The sequence below is a fragment of the Peromyscus eremicus genome, chromosome 13, assembly GCF_949786415.1.
Source record: "Peromyscus eremicus chromosome 13, PerEre_H2_v1, whole genome shotgun sequence".
In the NCBI taxonomy this organism is placed as follows: domain Eukaryota; kingdom Metazoa; phylum Chordata; class Mammalia; order Rodentia; family Cricetidae; genus Peromyscus; species Peromyscus eremicus.
This window is the reverse complement of record NC_081429.1, coordinates 11,627,549-11,650,517: the sequence shown is the minus strand read 5'-3', so window position 1 is coordinate 11,650,517 and position 22,969 is coordinate 11,627,549. Positions and strand designations below refer to the sequence as shown.

General features: G+C 36.9%; 1 protein-coding gene across 2 annotated transcripts in view; it reads right to left on the bottom strand.

The window, feature by feature from the left end:
* Positions 1 to 462: 462 nt before the first annotated feature.
* Positions 463 to 22,969, bottom strand: part of Fam174a (family with sequence similarity 174 member A) — a 29,056-nt gene continuing 6,549 nt past the window's right edge. The window contains exons 2-3 of one of the 2 annotated variants that reach the window (XM_059278481.1): positions 12,009 to 12,143; positions 463 to 1,058 (exon numbers count right to left, since the gene is read on the bottom strand). In XM_059278481.1, coding sequence (XP_059134464.1) covers positions 1,055 to 1,058; positions 12,009 to 12,143 — 139 coding nt within the window. In that variant the 3' untranslated portion in view covers positions 463 to 1,054. Of the gene's footprint in view, positions 1,059 to 12,004; positions 12,144 to 22,969 lie in introns of those variants that run through there. The other variant, XM_059278482.1, reaches the window with a different exon arrangement.

The window sequence follows — 22,969 nt, the reverse complement described above, 5'->3', positions numbered from 1 at the left end:
AATGACCTCACTTATGCTAGTAGAAACAGTGTTCATGATCCATGCCTTTTCTGTAAGTCTTCTTCTAAAATTTAAAATACGTAAAATCAGACCTGGGTGAGATTAGATTTGCTGTGAGATAATGAAGCTAATCTCTACATAAATTCCTGACTTCAAAGTCTACAGATGGAATACTTCAATCCCTTGGTCTCTTCAATCTCTTCTGACAAGACTCAGAACCATACAATCTGATCTGTAATTAACTCTCTCACATTAAATTATAAATGCCTTTAAAATTCATAGATTTCCAAAATATCTCATCTCTCAGAAGAAATTCAACCTTCTTTGCCCCATTTATCCTTGGACTCAATCTCAGAGAAATCTCCTGTCTTATGCAAGAATTATAGATGTGAGACACTAAGCTAAGGAAAAATACATTTTGGACTCAGTACATAGAGATAACATAAAAACACACATTAATGCATAATAACGGGGTGTTTATTTTGTAAACACATTCTGTCTGTACCACTTAAATAATTTTAAATTACATTTATTCTTTTGCATACAATAGCACAGACAATTACTATTATTGAAAAACTCAAAAACATAACAAATTTGGCTTTTTCCCCACAAAAATGGGAAACTTTTAGTAAAGAAGAATTTTAATTAATTTTTCATACCAGTTAGTTGTGGCTTATAGTTCTTTAAATTATGACACTGACAAAAATAATTAACAACAATTGATTAGTACTTAAAAGAAAACAAGGTACAATAATATGGTAAAAGGAAGGGACAAAGCTCTTCAGAAAATACCATTTTAAAATAATTTTCCAATGGAAAATCCAATACAATAAAGTTTGTCCCTAAGAGCATGGAGCCCATTAATAGAGCAGTTCCAAATATACAAAGATATAACAAAATGATACAGTATTTATTGCGCAACAACAAATTAAAGGTTGTCATAATGTATACAACTTAAATCCCCCTCCCCTCAATAGAGTGGCTTCTTATTCCTTAGACATAGAAATTCTGTTCTTCAGTAGAAATATGAAGTCTTCTCATGAAAGGCACATTCTCATCTGTAAAATGAATAAGTAAATATATAAATAACACTTCTGTATAAAATCTAAACACATCTAAATATTCAGAAGTTTTGAGGGAATAAAATAAAGCTAAAAAAAAAAAAAGAAGCTTTACTGTAAGCCACTATGACTGGGTGACACTGTCATTATTAATTGTTTTGGATATTATCCTTTGAACTGTAATTTTAACTATTCAAAATAATTTTATATATAATATTATTAGTCATAAAAGCCTGTGTCTATATTCATAATAACATTTCCTCACAGAACATTAACAAATGATTTCAACTGACTTCAGGCAATATAATCTTTTCATTTGTTTTATAGTTTCTATAAATACAGTTCTTTATTCCTGCTTCTCAGCTTTCAAAATGCAATCAAAGGCCATAAGTCTGAAATTACACTCAATGAAAAAGACAATATTTTAGAAATTTGTAGTATGGCAACAACAACAACAAAAAAATCACATGAAAGAAAAAGTTTTGCTGAGTGTGGATGTTTGCCATAAATTCATGGCTAGCCTGGGCTACATACTCAGACCCTGTTTCAGGCAAGTGAACAAACAAATGAGACACATTCTTCAATAAACACATTCATTGGGATGTCTGCTCATTTTTCTTTTAAATACTTATAGCAATATGAATCTTCATTCTTACTCATTCCTCACTGGACCATATAAAGCAGCTCAAAATACTGCACCTCAGTTCTTTCTTAACTCTAGTAGTGAGTAATTCACAAACACTAGAGTCATCTAGAACGTAAATGCAATAGTTTTACTAATTTCTTCAAAAGCATGGGATGGTCTGGGAGCACTCTTGACTGACAAAATCAACCTTCAGTTTTGTTTTCATTTTTACATGAACTTCTTAATTTGGCTCCAGCTATGATAGATTTCTCCATACTCCAATCCGCAAAGCCTGAGAACAAGTGAACATTTCTATAACATATAACACCATACCTTAGTTGGAACTTTAACTTCCCTTAACACACAGTATCTTCCTCTCCCACATGAACATTTCTGGCTATCTTGTGCACTTTAAAAAAGTAACTGCAACTCAAATATCACTTCATCAACATGCCATTCTCAACTGCTATCCTTAACTCAGTTGCTCTTTCTCAGGAAAACCAGGATGACATTAGCAATATATGAGAATAAATAAAAAAAAAAAATCCAAGTTCCTCTTCCTGAAGAAAGAATACAGATGTACAGATGTTATAAAAGGTGGCCTGGTAGACCAGAGTCAAGAGGGCAGTCGGGAAGTGCTGAGTGTTGAGAGCTGTTTCTATTAAGAGGCTCCTTTGGGCAGAGACAGACACTGAAGTTGGGGAGCAATTAGGACAGACTGTAGCCACTTTAGACAGGACTGCCAGCATACCCTGTCCTAAGAAGAAGGCTTAGGACACAGTATTCCATACTATGAGATGGAATAATATCCTAGACAACAAAGTTCAATAATTTCTGTGCCAATAAAGAATCTATCACATACCAACAAGCACAACTGCCACCACAAGCTGCCAAATTAGTCCAGAGACGAAAAATGGAAAAACATTTAGGAGACGGTTAGAAAAACACTTGTATAAAGTATCATTACATTGTCAGAGTTAAATTGGCACCTTGTTTAGACATTTTAGTGATCAGCCTAAAAGCTATAGAGCTTCAGATTAAGTAAGTAATGGTTTAAGTCTCCACAGAACTTACAACGATTTGAAATGGACAAAAGATGGGTCGAATCTTTTACTAAACAAAGTAGTCAATTTCCAGTGCACTCAGAGCAGCCATGCATGTATGGCACACTGTATGTGCCAGTGTGTGGAATAGTTTTAAAAAAATTTTTAAAGCAAATTTTTTTGTTGTTTAATCACCTAAAATATATTGAAGGACTTAATCTTTTTTTTTTTTTTTTTTCCAGACAGGATCTAGGAGTCCTCCAACCTCAATCTCCCAAATTTTAGGATTAAGGCATGATCTAACATGCTTGGTTCTGGGTTTTTACAACTGTTAGAAATACTGCCTTTTAAAATTTTTATCATCATCATCATCATCATCATCATAAGGTCTCATATCACTAAAGATGCCTGCAATTTTCTGATACCCTAGCTTTATTTTACGAGTCAGGAAAATTGTTTAATTTTGGGAAGCTGGGAAAACAGTGATCAATTAATAAATTAATTAAAGAAGAATCTCAATTCTCTACTTTGTAAGACAGTTGTACTTGTGAAAGTACCCACCCAGCTTGGAAGTCACTCTGATGCAGCTAATCTTGACCTGAAATGAATGCCTCTTTTCTAAAACACCTATTTGGCCAGTTGGTTGCTGAAGTTATAAACAAATTTTAATTGAATCAGACTATAATTTGCAACGAAGATTACTGTTGATTTTTTTTTTTTTTTTTTTTTTTTTTTTTTTGGGTTTTTCGAGACAGGGATTCTCTGTGTAGCTTTGCGCCTTTCCTGGAACTCACTTGGTAGCCCAGGCTGGCCTCGAACTCACAGAGATCCGCCTGGCTCTGCCTCCAAGTGCTGGGATTAAAGGCGTGCGCCACCACCGCCCGGCTTACTGTTGATTTTTAATAGTAGTCTTCAAAATGTGAACCGGCAAAGACTACAAAGTAGAAAGCAGGGCCAAGTGTTTCATAGCGCAGTCAACCTCCATAATGTGACAGTTACTGGCAAGGAAGAATCTAGCCTCAAGAGACTGGTCTAAGCCACTCTCTTAGCTAGAATTGACACGTGGCCAGAAACACGTCGGTCCACCACATTCAGCAGCTTAGGGTATGTCACAGCACTGTTCAGGCACCCATCTGTATAGCCATCCCTATAAGATCCTGCTAATTACTGCACATGTCAAAACTGAAGTAAAATCTGTTTTCTGATTTTTGACAGGCTGATATAAACAGCTAGAAAGCGTTTTATGACTAGGTATCTTTAGGTACAAATTATAATGAACACATACAATATTAAGTTAAAGTAGCAGAGCGAAAGTAGTAAGGCAGCAAATTCAGGGCTTTCAAATGACACGTTTGACACAAATTACTAGCATGGCATTAAAACGGCATTAGCACTAGCTTTTACAAGCCATTTCCATAATCTGAGTTGTCTTCTAGTACATAGCATTATACTAATTTTAGTTTTGATAGAAGTTAAACTTAACACTACTAATATATTGTTTCTATTTGTTGTTTGTACTATAAAGTGTTTTAAGTTTCCAACATTAAAGTGGATTATTGGCATATAATAAAATAAAAATCTCAATTTTTTTCAGAAAAATAATAGGCTGCCTGTTCCCCTGGGTTTTTCTGTTCAAAGTAGGAGGAAACTCCATCCATCATTTAAAAATGTGATGTGTTCTTCCTATGTTTATAGTCCCTAAACAATAGAATGGGATAGCATAACAGAAATACTCTTTATAAACAGTACCAAAAGCTAATTTTTAAAACTGTAAGCAAGAAAATTCCTCTCCTTCTCTACATATGATTTGTTTCCTGGTGCTTTTAAAAAAAGAATCTGACTCTGATGAGTTCTCTCTAGTTTGGTTTGGTCGTCTCTTGAGGTTTCCCCATCATGATCCTGATGCACTTGCTCATAGAATCCCTCATTCTCTCTCTTTGACTGGACTCCTGGAGCTCTGCCTGGTGTTTGGCTGTGGATCTCTGCATCTGCTTCTCATGAAAGTTCAATCAATGGCTGTAGAGCCTAAATGGGACTAGACTAAACCCTCTGCATGGCCATACAGTTGTGTAGCTTGATCTGCTTGGGGCCCACTACCCATGATGGGACACCTTGTGCAGCCTTGAGGCAGGGGGAGGGGCTTAGACCTCCCTCTACTGGATTAGCCTCCCCATGAGAGGCCTTGACTTTTTGTGGGGGGGGGGAGGTGGGTTGGGAGGGAGAGGCTGGGGGGCGGGAGGAGGGAAGAGGGGGATCTTTGATGTATAAAATGAATAAAAAATTTTTCTTAATAAAAAAATAAAATAAAAGAATCTGGGCAATAAAGGAGAATTTTGTAAGTATTAACACAGTAGAAGTAAGATATGATCAAAACTAATTACTAGAATGACTATTGCAGAAAACTAATGTTCTTCATGCAACAGGAAAGAGAGCGACTCACAAGACTCATATTCATAGGACTCATATTCCTACCTTATGGATGTACATTTGAAAAACTGATAGCAATGGAGGGTCCTAGCATGAGGGAGGGCCATAATGGAAATGTTACATTTATAGGTATAAATCAAATGAATATTAAACAAATGGAATGAGATTGTAGCAGGATGAAGAGTCTAAAGCCATTTAAAGTCTCTCAGCCTTTTTCCTCTTTCAAATGAGAGTCCTAAAAACTACTTTAGAAGACCATACTGATAAGCCTCCTAGTAAAGCGTCCAGAATAGTGCATCTGAAACCTATCAGCTAACACTTCAGTCATTCCTGTTACAGTTCTCCGACCTCACTGTTCCCAAGTCAGAATGAGTTATTCCCCTCTAGGGAAATCTGCATCGATTACTGAGATATTTTCTATCCACTAAATTTGAGTATTATTTCTGCTAATAGAAGGCAGATTCACTGTTAAATTTTACACAATATAGGAATAAAAGTGAGACATGGTTGCTCACACCTACAGCATTTGGGAGGCTCAGGCAAGAAGATCACTATAGGTTCAAGACCAGCCTGTCCACATAGCACACACACACACACACATATATATGTGTATATATATATATATATATATATATATATATAGAGAGAGAGAGAGAGAGAGAGAGAGAGAGAGAGATGGTGCTGTAGATTCATCCAATGGACTGGTATCTACAACTCTGAATTTCTGCCGCAGAGGTGCAAAGGCTGTAAGAGGCAGAGGATTAAGAAGTTTGTTGTCAGATTGTATCTCCTAGAAATGTCAAAAGCCACATCCACAAATTCTCACCAACACAACTGCTTAAGATGAGCTGAACAAGGACAACATCAACAGGACTGTTGAACTAGAGAGGAAAGACCACAAGGCCTCAACCCTATACAAAAAACCTACAGGCAACAAAGGAATGCTAAGAGAGGAAGAATAGTATTACCCAGGGATGATCACAGCAATTTGCTTATCCAATACCAAATGGTCAGCCCTGAAAACATACAGGTAAGTACTATCTTATCCAATACCAAATGGTCAGCCCTGAAAACATACAGGTAAGTACTATCTTATCCAATACCAAATGGTCAGCCCTGAAAACATACAGGTAAGTACTATCTTATCCAATACCAAATGGTCAGCCCTGAAAACATACAGGTAAGTACTATCTTATCCAATACCAAATGGTCAGCCCTGAAAACATACAGGTAAGTACTATTATACAGACTGAGCACGTTGTACTTAGGTATTTAGGAGTGTATATGTGTGCGTGTATACGTGTGTGTGCATACATATAAACATATATATATATAACAATAAATTAAAAAGCCACAAATTTAAGAGAGTAAGGTGTGGTGTATGGAAGGATTTGGAGGTAGGACAGGGACAGGGAAAAGAGAAATGCTATAATTATATTATAACCTTGCAAAATAAAATAAAAAAATTAAAGAGCATAAAAGCATTATATTAAAAAGGCAAACACAGAAACAAATTTGGATGAAGAATTATAAAAGGATTAAAAGTAAACCACAGACTTTGTTTGCAAAGTTATGATAACACAGATATGACTTAATTTCAGATAATACTCATTTGACTGTCTTATCCATATACTTAGAATGTTTTTATAGAATTCTGAACCGGCTGAAAAGTTCATGAAAATCCCTAGCTTAAATCACGCTTGGTAGATTTACATAGATTAGCCTTCTCCCTTAAGTATTTATGTTATTAAGGTAGCTTCTTAAATAACTGTGAGGTCTGGGTGGATCCACCTATGTTAAAAACAGGAACCTGTTCTGGGCCCACCCCCACCCCCTTTAGCAAGCATGCCACCACTGAGCTATAGCTTAAGTCTTGGGTAGGATTTTACAGTACTTCTAGCAAATCTTCAATAGGTCTAAGGGGGGGAAAAAGATCAGAAATATTCCAGTTAACAAAGGAATCACCCTTTCTATACTGTGACAAATTCCAAACTTGAACAGTTTTATGTCCCTTCTTTGATGGCTGACTTTAATTTCCTCCTTATGGCACAGTATGTGACGACTATAATCAGTGCAGCACAGAACACAGCTACCAGTCACCAGTCTGCTGCAAAGCCTGCTCCATCCATTGCTGCACATTAGCAGCAGTCTTCACCACTGAATACCGTTGTTTTTAACAAGTGCAACAGGAAGGAGAATGCGACATTCCTCAACTCTTCTGCTTCATTAATTTGTATCTTTAAAAAGAGGAATGGAGCTACTATAAGGTTTGGTCTAAAGAAGGGAAGCAATACAAAGGGAACAAGAAGGAACAGAGGTGGAAAGACTGAAGAGGGAATACATCAAACAAAAGAGAAAATAGGAGAGGAAACACTGCTTGTGGGTTCCTGTAACATTATGTTATATACAATCTAAGGCAGGAACTTAATAATAAACAGAATTTTGTACAACCCTGGTACTTTTCAAATGTGTAATATACACAAACAAATAAACCCGTGTGTGTGTGTGTGTGTGTGTGTATGTATGTAACTACGTGTAATACAAAAATTGAACGCATTACTAACATTTTTATCAAAGGAAGAAAACTCCACTCCCTAATGCTCCCATTCATGAATACTGTCAGCCAACAAGGAAGCAACAGCAGTGATACAAATCTAGTGTGAAACACAAATACTGAGCTGGGGACGCAGCGCAGCAGGTGCTTCCAGACCATAGACATGCTAGACTCCAGATTTAATCTTCATCAACACACACGTACACACACAGAGAAAGGGAGAGAGGGAGGGAGGGAGGGAGAAAGAGAGAGACAGAGAGAGAGAGAGAGAGAGAGAGAGAGAGAGAGAAGAAAGGAAGAACACAGACACAATTTGTTTTTGTTACGATGTGGCTCTATCCATCTTTGTTTCTCATTTAAAAAATAAACATATGCCTGGCCTCCAAAAGTATATTACCATTGATTTTGGTAACCTTAATTAATAAAAATGTGGAATCTGAAGTTTACTATTTTTAAGTTTCTTTTGTTCTGTTTTGCTAGCCTTAGGTTTAATAGACCATTTTTCACAGGAAACTGGGCAATTTGCCTATCTCTGTTCTCCCTATAAAGCCAGAGGCTGATAGAATACCTGGGTACATAACAGATAACAATCACTTATTCTAATAACAGAATGATTCCTTTGTTTGTTTGTTTGTTTGTTTTCTAGAAACAAGGTTTCTCTGTGTAGCCCTGGCTCTCCTGGAACTCAACCAGGCTGGCCTCAAACTGGGAGACCTGCCTGCCTCTGTCTCCCAAATGATGGGATTAAGGGTGTGTGCCACCACCATCCAATTGGCTCTGATCACTGGGATACTGCATAATCATCCTAATTCCTCACAATAAAACAGGCTTCATATTTGATGACCCACAATAACTTTCACAGCTTCATTATAGCTTGAGTGTGCTCCCCATGGGTAGCTGTGCTACATGTAATACCTACTGTGATATAAACTGAGTAATTCAAATTTCAGGATAATTTAACTACTTTATCTCTGAACATTATACCACCTTTATTATTACTATCTCTTTCTCCTCTGCCTAGAAACAGTAATTCCTAAATCCGGTTGGTAGCCCTCTGATACCCTTAAATAGCGCAAGTCACTTGTATATTTGCAGGGTCTAACTCACATTTCTTCTTACTCTGGCCACCTCCAAAATCTACAGAGTGATCATCACAATGGGTTGTGGAGCAGAGTCCCAATAGATATACATCTACAAAACACTCCCCCACCTAAGGCTCAAGGAAAACCGCAGGAGTAGAATGACTCAGAGCCAGAGGATCAGGGAATTCGCTGTGAGACTGTGTCTCCTAGAGATATCAGAAGCTACACCCATAAAGTCTCACTAACATTGATGCCCAAATGTGAGCTGAACATGGATGACATAAGTGAACATGACAAGTGGACAGAGAAAAGCCCAGGAAGCCTCAACCCTGTACAGAGAACTACAAGCATCTGAGAAAAGCTGGGAGAATAGAAGTGACCTTCTCCAGCAAAGAGTACACCAATTAGTTATATCACCAATTAGTTACATCAGTATTTACCCATGTTTTCCTAGGTTACAAACTTGACGGCATATAATTATACATGTGAGTTTCATGAGTTTCTTCTTCTGTTCCTGAAGCTTCACCTTCACAACAACTGAACTTTAGGTAGTTATTTTTACCTGTTGCCACCTCGTCAGTGAAGAATTCCTGTACTATTTACCTTCACGGAAGTAAGAGTTTAACTTGGCTTACACTCTGAAGGGCACATTCTGTCACGGTGAAAAAGGATGGCAGCAGAAGACTGTGAGGCGGCTGTTCACACTGAATCCACAGTCAGGAAACAGAAAGCGGGCAGGAACTGGGGCTGGGCATGGAAGTGTTATGCCCCACTGACAGTGTCCCATTTCCTTCAGCAAGTCTCTACTGGCTAATGCTTTTACAGGCTTGAGAAGACAATGCTACCAGCTGAAACCAAGCGTTCAAACATGACTGTGTGGAGGATGTTTCACATTCAATCTAAAACCTGTTTAATATAGATGAACTGATATTCAAACTAAGTTCTTCAGAGGTAATCACGAACTGTTAATTTCATTTTATGCCTTTCCTTTCTATGAATGTATATAGCAGACATCTCATAAGTACCCAGCATAATTAAATACAACAATTGTCACTGCAAATTATAATTAATAATAATTTTGAAAAGTAAATGGGATTCTAATGCCATTGTTTTACTTAGCACTCTCACGTGAAGCCCAAGATGAGATCATCTTCTATTTACTCAGTAAGCCTTTGTTCTCAATGCTACTTCATATTATTCTCTTTTGATTTTAATATATTACATATATTCACTTTTAAATGCAAGCTAACAAGTTTGGTTGGCCCACACTTCAAAAAGAGACAACCAATAAAATTAGTCTTACCCACCAAATAATACAGGCATTTGTTATTCCTCGTTTATCCATTAGAACAAGATGAAGATAATACCCATTGCTGAAGACAACACACATTCAGATGCATGATAAAAAGAAATCAGGCTAGAACTGAGCCATAACTTTTTCTCCCTGATAGCTTTCCTACGGCTGCGGGGATACTTAAAGGCTGCTGCTGGGCCTCTCTACCATCAGCTCTTAAACAGTTATCCCATCTCTGCCTCTGAGAATTTTATTTAATAAATGTAATAGCTTTTGGGACCAATGCTATTCAGCCATGTAGGATATCTCCATCCTAAGAACAGAGAAATCTTGGGATTCAAACAAAGGTAATAAAAAACTGGGCTATTCAGTTTTATATCAATACAAAAGGTCACCCTGCAAGAGTCCTAACATTCACAATGGTAACCTGCAGGATATGCCCACCAGTACAATAGCAACACAATTGTTCCAAGGATAACCAACAGCTTTTAGACTGAATTCTAGGCCTCTCCAGAGAGGAATCCATGCCTGGTGTTAAAAATAGTAGAAACAAACAAACAAACAGCCAACAAAGCTAGGGGCTAGGGAGCTCAGGGCCTAACTAGGGATTCACTGCTGTTGTTTAGGTAAATTGACATGGAACCAAACTGCATTCTAAATGTGTATACCCATAGACAAATATTACTCTTATCCTTAACCAATGATATATCTCTTTGCAAAGAATAGCAGTGAATGCGGAGGCATGGTTGCTCAAGGGGCTATTAATAAGTGGTATTTGAAAGCTCAGCCCTAAGTAGGACACTTAAACCTCCCCCAGGAGGCTCAGAAAACATTTCAGAAGAGTAGAGAGAACACCACAGCTGGAAGATTCAGAAAAGAACTGTGAAACGCTGTCTTTAGGGCATGACATAGCATTGCCAAGGGCAGCTTGCAGCATCTGCACCAAGCCTTTATAACATGGGCCTGTCAACTGCCAATCATGAACTGGGTCCTCCCTGCTGAGCTACTGGAAACTAAATGATTGTCGTGAAGGGACAGTCATTCTTATCAGTTATGGACCTCACTGTGAGACCACCATGTTCCGGGGGGTGGGGGTGGGTGGGGGTGGGGGTTGTTGTTGTATACCTGTGTTCACACAAAGTCAAGGTTAAACTCAGTACATCTGAACCAAAACACAAAGGCATGAATGTGGGAAAGGGACTTGCAGGAAGGAGGGTGGGAGGACTACAGGAAAGAGGGTGAGGTTAGGTAGAATGCACTATACACAGGTCTGACACTGTCAAAGAATAAATTCAATCAAGTAAGAAAGATTTCTGTGCTCCCTGACTTATATGATTCTAGACTCTAGCTTTCCTTCACCAGAAATCCTTCTTTCTCTTAGGATATTTCTCTTACAAGCTGTAGCATTTGTTGCCTCTTCTCATTCCAAATGCAAATGCACTGATATTAATCATATACCAAACCCCTTAGGAAAGATCTTGACATGTCATGAGACTAGATCTGAATACAGACATCAGAGCTACACCATGATACAACAAATCTCCAGTCTTACAGTTCTGTCAGGGAATGCTATTTCCAAATCAAATAAACCAAACAATAAACAAAATAATTTCAGGATATAAAAATAAAAGCAAGCTTACTAAATATTTCTCAAATACAAACATATGCCAAAATAACTAATACTGTAAAAATGAAAAATTTCAAGCCCAAAACACTGCAAAGAAATCTGTAAAAAAGAAGGCTAACTTTAGGGAATGTATACTATTGGTTATATCCAATTCAACAAAGCCATGTGAATAATATCTGTGAGCTGGGCAGAACAGAAGACATTAAATAGAAACCAATAAAATTTGCTAGAATAAAGACTGTAAGATTATCTGAGCAAAGATCTACATCGTTATTTAACTCCTGTACCAACTTACCTTCTAGGATGATTGGCATCAAACAATGTGTTGTCATCATCCTCATCATCTTGTTCTAAGGGTGTCAATTCCATGTTTTCTATGTTAGTGTCCAAAACTCCGTATCTCCTAGTTTTACGGTTTCTCCTCCTCATCCTATTAAATCAAACAAATACATTAATAAAACAATTTTAATATAGCCTAATGATTACTTCATATGCAATTGGAAATTAAAGAAATTAGTTCATGTTTCCTACCAAGCACATAGTCAGTACAAAAATGATTACAATTCAGGAATATTAAAACAATCAATTTAGCACCAAAGATTACTGGCAATTCATTAAATAAACCTATTCCTATATATTTGTATGGCATCAACATTTCTCCTGTCTAGCATACTCTCTAGTCTTTCCAATCTCTCTGAGCTGAAGTTGAGAGATCATTTATTACTTTTCAGTTATGTGTATGTGTGTGAGTATGTGTGAGTGAATGAAACTTGTGTGGATGGTCACCTAAGCCAGAAGGATGAGGGTATCATAACTCTTGCAGTCATAGTTACAGTTGATTCTGAGATGCCCCACATGGGTGCTGGGAACTGAACTCAAGGTCCTATGGAAGAGGAACAGTACTCTTAACTGCTGAGCCATCTTTCTAGCCCCAAAAGATAAAATTTTAAGCCTTATTTCAGATATCAAATTTTCCTTGAGCCTTCAATTCCAGCCTTTATTTCATGTCCTTGATGCCTCCTAATTGACAGAAACAACTAAGCATTGCTATTACCATCAAAACTTAGATAACGGAAGTCCTAGACACACACTCAAATTTAGTCAGTGGCTTATAATCTGGACTAAACATCAGAATCACCTGAGATTTTTAAAATGATCATACTAGGGCTATAATTAAACCAAAATGTTCAGAAATAGAGACCAAGCATCACTAAGCTGGTGATTTCTGACTCAGTGATTCAAAACTATGAACTTGCAGCCAATGTCCAAGTTGCTTCCAATGCAATAGCTTCAACACTATATACAGTAAGCAGTGCTTCACAGGAACTTTTTGGAGATTAGAAACAAAACAAAATATTTCAGGAAGTGATCACAAATGAAATTTGTTTTACTTAAACTATAATTTACTCAGCTTAAGATACTAATGTTAACTGATATTTAGAATATTAACTTCAGCACCAATGGCAGAGTGATAAGGCCCTCTTCAAAAGTGACTCTGGGAACCCTGACAAAGTATCCACACATTTATGCAAACATACATATATTAAAATCCACGTTGGAACTGTATTAACCAATAGACACTATATTAGCTTTTGAGTATATGTGGTGATATTGTGTCCCCCAATATATTGTGCACCCTAATAAACTTATGTGTGGGTCAGAGAACAGCCACTAGATAGACATAGAGGCCAGAAAATGATGGCACACACATCTTTAATCCTAGCCTTCTGCAGGCAGAGATACATCTGGATCTCTGTGAGTTCAAGGCCACACTGGAAACAGCCAAGCATGGTGACACACGCCTTTAATCCCAGGAAGTGATAGTAGGAAGCAGAAAAGTATATAAGGCATGAGGTCCAGGAAATAGAGACTTTTTAAGCTTTTAGCAGGAGTTCAGCTGAGATCCATTCAGATGAGGACTCAAAGGCTTCCAGTTTGAGGAAATAAGATCAGCTGAGAAGTTCTGTTTCTCTGATCTTTCAGTGTTCACTCATAAAAATAAAAACATACCTGGCTCCAGGTTTGTTTTTATTAATAAGACCTTTTAAAATTCAGCTACAAGTATAAAATATCTATTCTCAGCAATCAAAATTTTAAGATATTATGTCTGGAGAAAAATATAATTTCCAAAAGTCATTTCTTACAGACCTATCTTTATATCTACCTAAAGGTAATGGACTAAGAAACTAGTTTCTGTACAGTATTTATCATCACATATTTAACCACTGTAAAACTCAATAAATGCTTTAACTAGTAAGAATAAGACAGTATGAAGTATAAAGTAGCATTTTATAGTAAGAAACTATATGCTTAACCTAAGAAATTTACCAATGCATATATAAACTAACACATACACATATACACAAACATGCATATTTGTATACATTCACACATATCATATAGAACAGAATCCTAAATGTTTCCTGTTATTTAGGTTTTATGGGTCAATATGATTTCTGTCAAATATTTGTCTTAGTATTTTGTTTTGTTTATAATTGTTTAGAAAATTCTTCTATCTAGGACTTGTTTACAAGAACTTGCTGGCAGATGGAAGTTAGCTTGTTTACCAAGATTAAATTTAGACTTATTAAAGTCCTTTACAGAAAAACTAAAAATATCACTTTGGAAAGAAGAAGAAAAAAGTTAAGGAAAGTAGCTCACTATTGGTCCCTTTTCACTTAATGATTGGTAATTAAGATGCTCTTTAAATATCTGTGATGTTTCACATGCCATCCTGTGATTTGAAAATGAGTGCACAGTGCGACAAGTGTGGATACTACAGTTCTAATAGGGCCTCTTCTCTCTGGCAATTCTTTTAGTGAAATTCTTTTCTAAATCACATGACTTCGCAGGAACTTGGTGTCATATGAAGTCATCTTGGGCAACAAAATAAATTTTCCCAAGTCATAAACATCAAATGGGCAATATGCTAGTAACCAGGATTAACCTCAGCTAAGGCTTTATCTAGAACTAAAGTCATCACATAAATTGAATGAATTCTTAATCTTCCAAAACAGATAAATGCATCTGTCTAACATTATATCCCATTCCTAATTATAGTATAAATACCTGACTACATTGATGTAGGGATTTTATCATTTGTTTTAGTTTATGTATTCTCTAGGCATATTCTCACTATAGTTTACATTGTAGATTTATTTTGTAATATATGTAAATACTACCTCTCAAAAATCTCTTGAAACCAAGAACCTATTTCATAAATAGATACAGAATAGTTAAGTGCTAAACATTAATAAATGGGAGGTGCATCTTGATTAAAATAATTCACCATTTAGCATATGTATTAACTCATAAAAGTATTAAACAAAATTTAAAAGCCATATATTAATAGAACAACTTGAAATGCTATTTCTCTAAAAATGTCTTTCCCCATTCTAGTGATATATGAAGTGATGGCTAAATGGTTATGAGAGCTGCGTCCCATAACAATATCAACTGCTATATAAACACTGCGGTATGTAGTGGTACTTCTCAAGGACAATTTAAAAAAAAAACACAAAAAAATTTAAAATAATTGTGATGACCCAATGACCTAAAATGCTAAGTATAAAATATACATTTTTAATAAACAAAAATACTAAGGTAAAAAAGCTATTTTTTTTTTGCTTTTATCAGTTTATTTTTTTTCAATCAAAACATGGAGACTTTAAAATCCAGTCCTTATAGTCTTTACTCTCATACATATAATTGTGCTAATAATCAAATACATAGTTATTAATATGCACACTTTTCTTTCTTTTTTTTTTTTTTTTTTTTTGGTTTTTCGAGACAAGGTTTCTCTGTGTAGCTTTGTGCCTTTCCTGGAACTCACTTGGTAGTCCAGGCTGGCCTCGAACTCACAGAGATCCGCCTGGCTCTGCCTCCCGAGTGCTGGGATTAAAGGCGTGCCCCACCACCGCCCGGCCACACTTTTCAATTAGGCATAACAAACACATATTACAACATGAAAGAGTATTTTGTTGGTCCTACTGAATATTATGACTATTACCTAAAACAAGTAGAAAAATATCGAATCCTGAAATGACAGGAGACAGTGAAACAGTAATCTATATTGAGCTACATTTAATCACAGCATAAGTGATTCAAGTCACTGTCTTAACACAGATGCAGATTCCTTAATGTTTCATCAAATATATTCAGCTCAGTCAGAACTATCTCTGTTTCAATAACATGCATCAGTTATTTATGGAATCAAAATAGAAGTACTAAAATAAGCATGATAAAATTTTATGTAAAAATGTTTGATGCCACATAAAATAAACACAACAAAATAAAACTCCATTTCATTTTACTACTCTACGAAAGTGTGAACACCTGATTTGATTCATAAATTTGTTTCTCATTTTCTTTTACTGGAATATGTGCAAAGAATGTATTAAGTGTGAAATAATAGAAATATTAGAATTTCTTTGTTTTATAATACATCCTAAATCGACTGAGGAATATATAAATCAGTCACATTCATATACACATGTACATATGAATCCTCTATGTGCTTAGACATAAAACAGAGTGGATTTCAATAAATAAATACACAACTATATATTTATATACTTGTATATTTGCATAAATAAAACTTTGTCATTGATTTCTTTACCATAAAATTAACCAAGAATTAATGTAGTAACTTGTGAATAAGAATTAATTCAAATCATTTTCTGTAATAGTAATATAAGCAAATAACATTAGTGAGCCCTATTAGTTCTCTACAATTTTCATCATGAATCAAAGTTGGATGTGCTACATAATCGAACATCTCTGACTAACTGGACATCTCTCATTTCACCTCCTCACATTTATATAACCAAAAACACCAGTTGTCAGCTGAAATTCTTCTAGAAACAGATAACAATAATGGATATAGTGATATGCAGACTGAACAACGTTCTCCAAATTTTGTACTTGAGTTAGAGTTGAGGTGCTAATTCCAAGAACTGCAGAATGTGGCTTTATTTTGACATATGGTCCTTACAAAGGGGGGGAGAGAGAGAGAAAGAGAGGGGGAGAGAGAGAGAGAGAGAGAGAGAGAGAGAGAGAGAGAGAGAGAGAGAGAGAGTGTGTGTGTGTGTGTGTGTGTGTGTGTGTATGAAATGGATAGGGGACTGTCTTAGCTACTGTTCTATTGTTGTGAAGAGACACCATGACCAAGGCAACTATTATAAAAGAAAACATTTAATTGGGGCTTGCTTACAGTTTCAGAGGGTTAACCCATTACATCATGGCAGGAAGGAGACGGGAATGAAACTAGAGCAGTAGCTGAGAGCTTGCATCCTGACCAGCAGGCTACAGATAGAGCAGAGACAAAGGGCCAGGTGTGGGCTTTTGAAACCTCAAAACCCAACCTTAGTGACACACTTCATCCAGCAAGGCCAAACCTCTTAATCCTTCCTAACAGTCCACCACCGACTGGGAACCAAACTCTCAAATATATGAGCCTATGGAGGCCATTCTTATTCAAACCCCCACTTTCCTCTTTCTTCATGGCTTCCATCGCCAACTCTTTATCTAGCACTATCAAACCTACATTCTTATAAACATTTCATAGGCAATACCACACAGATGAGTAACTACAATGCCATACATAATTTATATATATGTATATATATATATATATATATATACATATATATAAATTGACATTTGACATTGGAAATTTGGGGGCCTTTATTTACTAACTGCCCCAATAAAAGTAATTGCTATTTAGTGTGCAGACATATGTGGCAGGCATGAGCTATGTAGCTTATAAGCCTCATCCTTTATAATGTTTTAAAATAAGATCCACACACAAACAGCTTGACTACACAACTAGAAATTTTAAACATTAATGTATAGTGTCTTCATAACCTGCCTAAGTTATCTTAACCAAGGTTACAAAGTTAGTCAAATGGTCTTGTGATTCCCCAAACAATATTCTTACAATATACTAGAATGAATAACTTCTGTGAATATAAATTATGTGATGCATCCTCCCCCTTTTTAACTTTGGTGAAAAATAATGACTTAGCATCTATTTACCCATCTCTTCCATTTCATCATAGTAGAGGATCTGCTCTCTCTTTAGTGATTGCTCTTAAGCCAATGTAATCACAATTGTATTTTGAGAGCAATGACATAAACCCAGCCCTAAAGAATAGAAAATGATCACAACAACTGACATAAACTAATCACAAAAACACAATTTCCTTGGTAGGCATTTTGAGTGGGTTGGAAATTAAGCAATTTAGACAAATGAGATTGAAAGAATGTTTCTTGTGGGCTTTCTAGGAAAGACTGCTTCCCCTACCCCCCCCAAAAAAGGGGTCTTCCCTACATTCTAAAAAGTCTGTTGTGTGGAAACACAATAATTATGGCTAAATTATCTATCCTACAGAGACAGAGACAAAAAATTAAGAATGCTTGACAATTTTATAAAGCCACTGCCCCAAACTTGGTCCGGCTCACAACAGGAAAGCAGAGCCAAAATACGACTTTCCATGCCAGTAACTGTTGATTGTGTATTTGGTTTCTGAGAATTCAAACCCTCCTAAGAAATAAATACCTAGTACTTAGGTTGTCTGTGAGACACTGCCATCCACACTCCATCTGTGACTACTTCCTCCTAACTCTCCTCAGGACCTGTCAGGTAGTTCTGTTCAAATGCCCTTTACTCTGAATACCTTCATTAGAGTTCCTCAGCAGATTTTACTGTCAAAGCGCTGAGCCAACAGTAAAATAAATAAAATAAACCCCGTTAACTCTTTGTAGTCTTATTTAACATATACTGTTCCACTTTGCACAGCAGTTTCAATACACTGAGCTATCATTTCTATCAGTGTATTTGGATCAAGGAAAGAATACAACTCTAATTGGGCTCCTCAGACTCCTACTTCAATGAACATCAGCCAAACAGTACAGCATTTTTTTTTCCTAACTATTTTACATACTGGGATCCTCACACTAAAAATAAATGAATAAATAAATCCATAGAAATAACTAATATCAGAGTAGTACACAAAATATTATATATTGCATATACAAAAATACATAAAATATAAAAACAATTCTATTCATGGCATCCTCCCAAAGAAAACTTATTCTACCTACACACTCCTGTGAGTGGAAAAGCAATAACAGTCATGGTTTGTACCACGAAAACCAACCAACTGCAACTCACAGGCGGATTTAAGATGACCTGGAAATGAGCACCATTCTCACACCAAGACTGTCAATCTCGTAAAAGAAGCGTCAAAAGTAGAATTCAAATTGGTTCCTGCAGGGCTGTGGTTGTACAGAAGTATTATGGCCTTTTGGTAGATATAACTATGTTCACCAAATCTGAACATACCCCTCTCCACTGAAGAACCAAAGCACCCCCATTTCAAGCAAGAACCTCACCCCAGCTTGAAACAGGCCTGAGTATCAAAATTCTCAGAGCTGCTGACATAGGTCCCAGGACTAAGTCATGATGTTTGAAGAGCCATCTGGTAGCAATTGATTAACCACAGAATGCCCCAATGCCAGAGGTAGTCTATAAAGTTTGTCAAACATCCTCTACAGATGGCTTGATGAGGTCCCTGCCGTGGCTTGAACTGCTTCAATAAACCTTGCTTTTGCATTTTGGTGAGTTCATGTCTCTAGTGGTCTCTTTGGGGGTCTCGCGCCCAGGGCATAACATTCATGACACACATACTTTCCAGCCCTAAATAGTTAGGATCATGCCTACTTCTAGCCAAGAAAACATGGACAGAAGCAGCTGTGACTAACAGACTGTGACTAACAGCTGTGACTAGATAGTCGTCTCTAATCAATAACTCCCAAGCTCTGACAACTGCAGAAGACATGTGCTAAAGTAGCAAAACCAGATTATTACACAAAGGTAAACTTTTGAGTATATTTAAGCAATTGAGAAACACAGTTCAAGCATCTAGCTGAAATTTTCTAAAAATAAATCTTATCCCATGGATGTGAGCTGCTCAGAATTTTATGTAATAATGACATTTTTCTTTTCTGATTCATTGCTACCAGTGATGTAATCTCTGAGTGCAGGAAACGCTGCTCTAACTTCATTTTAGCTGCATTCATTCTAGATGCATATAACCAGTGACTAACAGACTAGACAAGAGAACCACACCACACGGGAACTGTAAACACACATGCACATGTCATAACACAGCTATAGTTTAGAAGGAGTACAATTCGTTCAGGATGGAAGATAAACCGAAAAGACATATTTAGAGTAGAGAAAATAATTAGGATGGCTTCTACCAGAAGAACAAAGTTATTAAATCCTAACAAATACAAGGCTGTTACATGTAAGGGACATTTGTAAACTGAAACTAGATGACTGGAGGTAGATGGTAAACAAGACTAAAGGCGGATCAAGCTCCTAGCCCGGGGAACTGTAAATGTGAAGGCATTCACCTAGGGAAAATCATGTAGCTTAAGTTTAGTGGAGGAAAAAAAAATATGATGGTTGAAGTTGGGCATAGTAGTGCACGCTGGTAACTCACAAACTCAGCAAGCTGAGGCAGAATTGTGACATCAAGGGCAGAATGGATTACATAGCAAGACCCTGTCTCAAAAACAGAAATCATGCTTTCAAATTGAAATTTGCGAGACTGTATCATCTGTCTAGTAAGAAGCTAGATGACTATGCAAGCTTATAACTCACAACGCTATTAGCAGGGTTGAAATGGCAATAAAAAACAAATTTTGAATGGATCACAGAGGCAGCAGGGATAGTAAAATGCAAAGGGTTAAGGGAAAGATACATGTCACTGAAATAGATTAAAAGAGGTAAGAACATTCCCCTTGCAAATATTCATATTCTACTATCAAGAAAGGGACCTTGGTAATCAAAGACCTGCTCTTCAAGGCAAATAAATGGTGATCAAAACAGGAAATAAGGTTGAGTGGTCCACAGCTGCCTGAATCATGACTCTCCAAAGGCAGAGGAACAGGAGTTCAAAGCCTGCCTTGGCTATATTTTGAATTAGAGGCCAGCCTGGACCACATGTAACCCTGTGTTAGACGAATGTAAACAAACAAACAAACCAAAAGTAAAAAAAAAAAAAAAAAAAAAAAATCAAGAAGGAAACTCATGAAAAAGCAAGATACTATACACAGAGAGAAAAGAAAAACTGAGACACGATGCTGCGGAAGTCAAAGTAAAAACTGTTGTATCCACTGTTCACAGGGGGTAGAGGGAGTACATGAAGGGAGACAAAAGTATTTATAAACTGTCCTCTGTAAGGATATCTTAGAGTGGTACATTTAGAAGCCAGGCTATGCAAAGGAGACTAAAAGACAGGGAAACAGATGTGTCAGATGAGATCATTCATGTGCAGGGGGGTATGGACATAGACAAATGGGGATATTTCAATGCAAAAGCTCTTTGCTGCTCTGCCCATGTTATTCCTACCATGTGAGTATTAGATACTCCTTCCTGTTTTCTCAGATTCTGTGCTTTCTCATACCTTCAAATGTTCCTTCTCTATTTGCTGTTTTTCCAGTATTCACATTCAAACATAATTGGACAGTTTATTCTTGAATACACATCTCTTTACTATAGTAATCCAAAAATTCTCCGTTTGTAGGAAGCACAGCTTAGAGTAAGCATTGGAGAAATCAGATCGTCAATCACGGGTGCCTATTCTCCTCAACAGAAGGAAATGAATGATACCTGGTCACCTGGAATGCCAGAGTGTAAGTGGTCAGACAACTTGATGATCCTTTACTATTATATTGGGAGCCAGCCTCCACCTGAATTCCCCAATATCCCGAGCATTGTTTAGGTCCTAATCCTCAGCTTTGTCTCTCAGTGACTAGAACCATCCTTATGACATCCTCCACCCACAGAGTCTATTCTTATGCTTATACAAATCCTTCCTCTCTAGGCTCTAGCCCTAAGCAGTTTATGGCAACCAGAATTCATTCTTATTCCAAAGGTCACAGGTGCTTTGCTACTTTGCTTTGCAGCTATGCTTAAGGCTTTGTTGTGATACTTGTTACATGGAAACCTTTTCCCAAAGTTTTATTGTGTTTAAATATCTAAAGGACCAGACTTGGGGAGTTTTGACCCAGTGCCTGAAAGGTGGTACTCAGTTGTTTCATCCCACCACATAGGGATCATCTCCCTCCAGGCCAAGGAAGTCCCTGACACGTGCCTGCAATTTTTCAATTGTTAACAGGAACCAAAATATTTTTCTGTAAAGGTTAACTGAGAGTAGACTGGGTTAGACCTGAAGATGACACATGTAAATTATAGACATATAGCACAGTGTAAACAAATAGTTACTGTTAACAAAAGAAAGTGTCCTTTCAAATGGCCTATCTCCAGAGTGAGATCCCAGAGCAGTTTCCTCCAACATCAAGCTTGATCTGTTATTCCTAAATTCCTCTGACTTCAACTTACTACCCCAAGCAGCAAGAAGACTCCTTGACTGGACAGCTGGCTTCTTGAGGAGACACATGACTTAGCTTTGAAGTCCCAACAACAAGAATAATTTGAGAGGTTTAACAGTCACTCAAATTTACCATGAACTAACTATACTTTAATATAGTCCACATTTACCACCATCTTTCAAATACTTCCCAAATAACATGCCATACACACAAATGCAGAACATACATGCTGATGCATAAGGCAAAGTCCCTCTCACTCTCCATTCTTGAAGTCACTGAGCAGGGTCTAGGATGCATAATATCAAAGAACACCATATAGATATAAACTTCCCTGCATGTCAAAATGACAGGAAAACGTCGGGAAGCATAGTCCTGGCATTAACATCTAAAAAAATTAGAACATGTTTACATTTCAGCTATACACAAAAGGTCAACTAAATGCAGCAGTCTTGGCATATATGGAAGGACAGTGTGAGAAGACTGCATTAAAAACACTCAAGGAGAGCAGGATGGCTTAGGGAATAAAAGGGCTTCCTGGAGAAGCCTGACAACATCACACACACACACACACACACACACACACACACACACACACACACCATCAACAACACAATAATAAAACAACAGAAAAAAATGAAATGCTCAAAGTGCTTAGCATTGTACTTCACAACTGTAAGTTCAGTATTCAAGAGATGGAGACAGGAATATCAGGTGGTCAAGGACAGCCTCAGCTATGTAGGGAATTTGAGGTCAACCTGGGCTACATGAGAATAAAACATTGTCTTGAAAAAAAAAAACTCTCAAAAGTATTGATTATGTTTAAATAATAGGAGAAAAGAGGTAGATTTACAG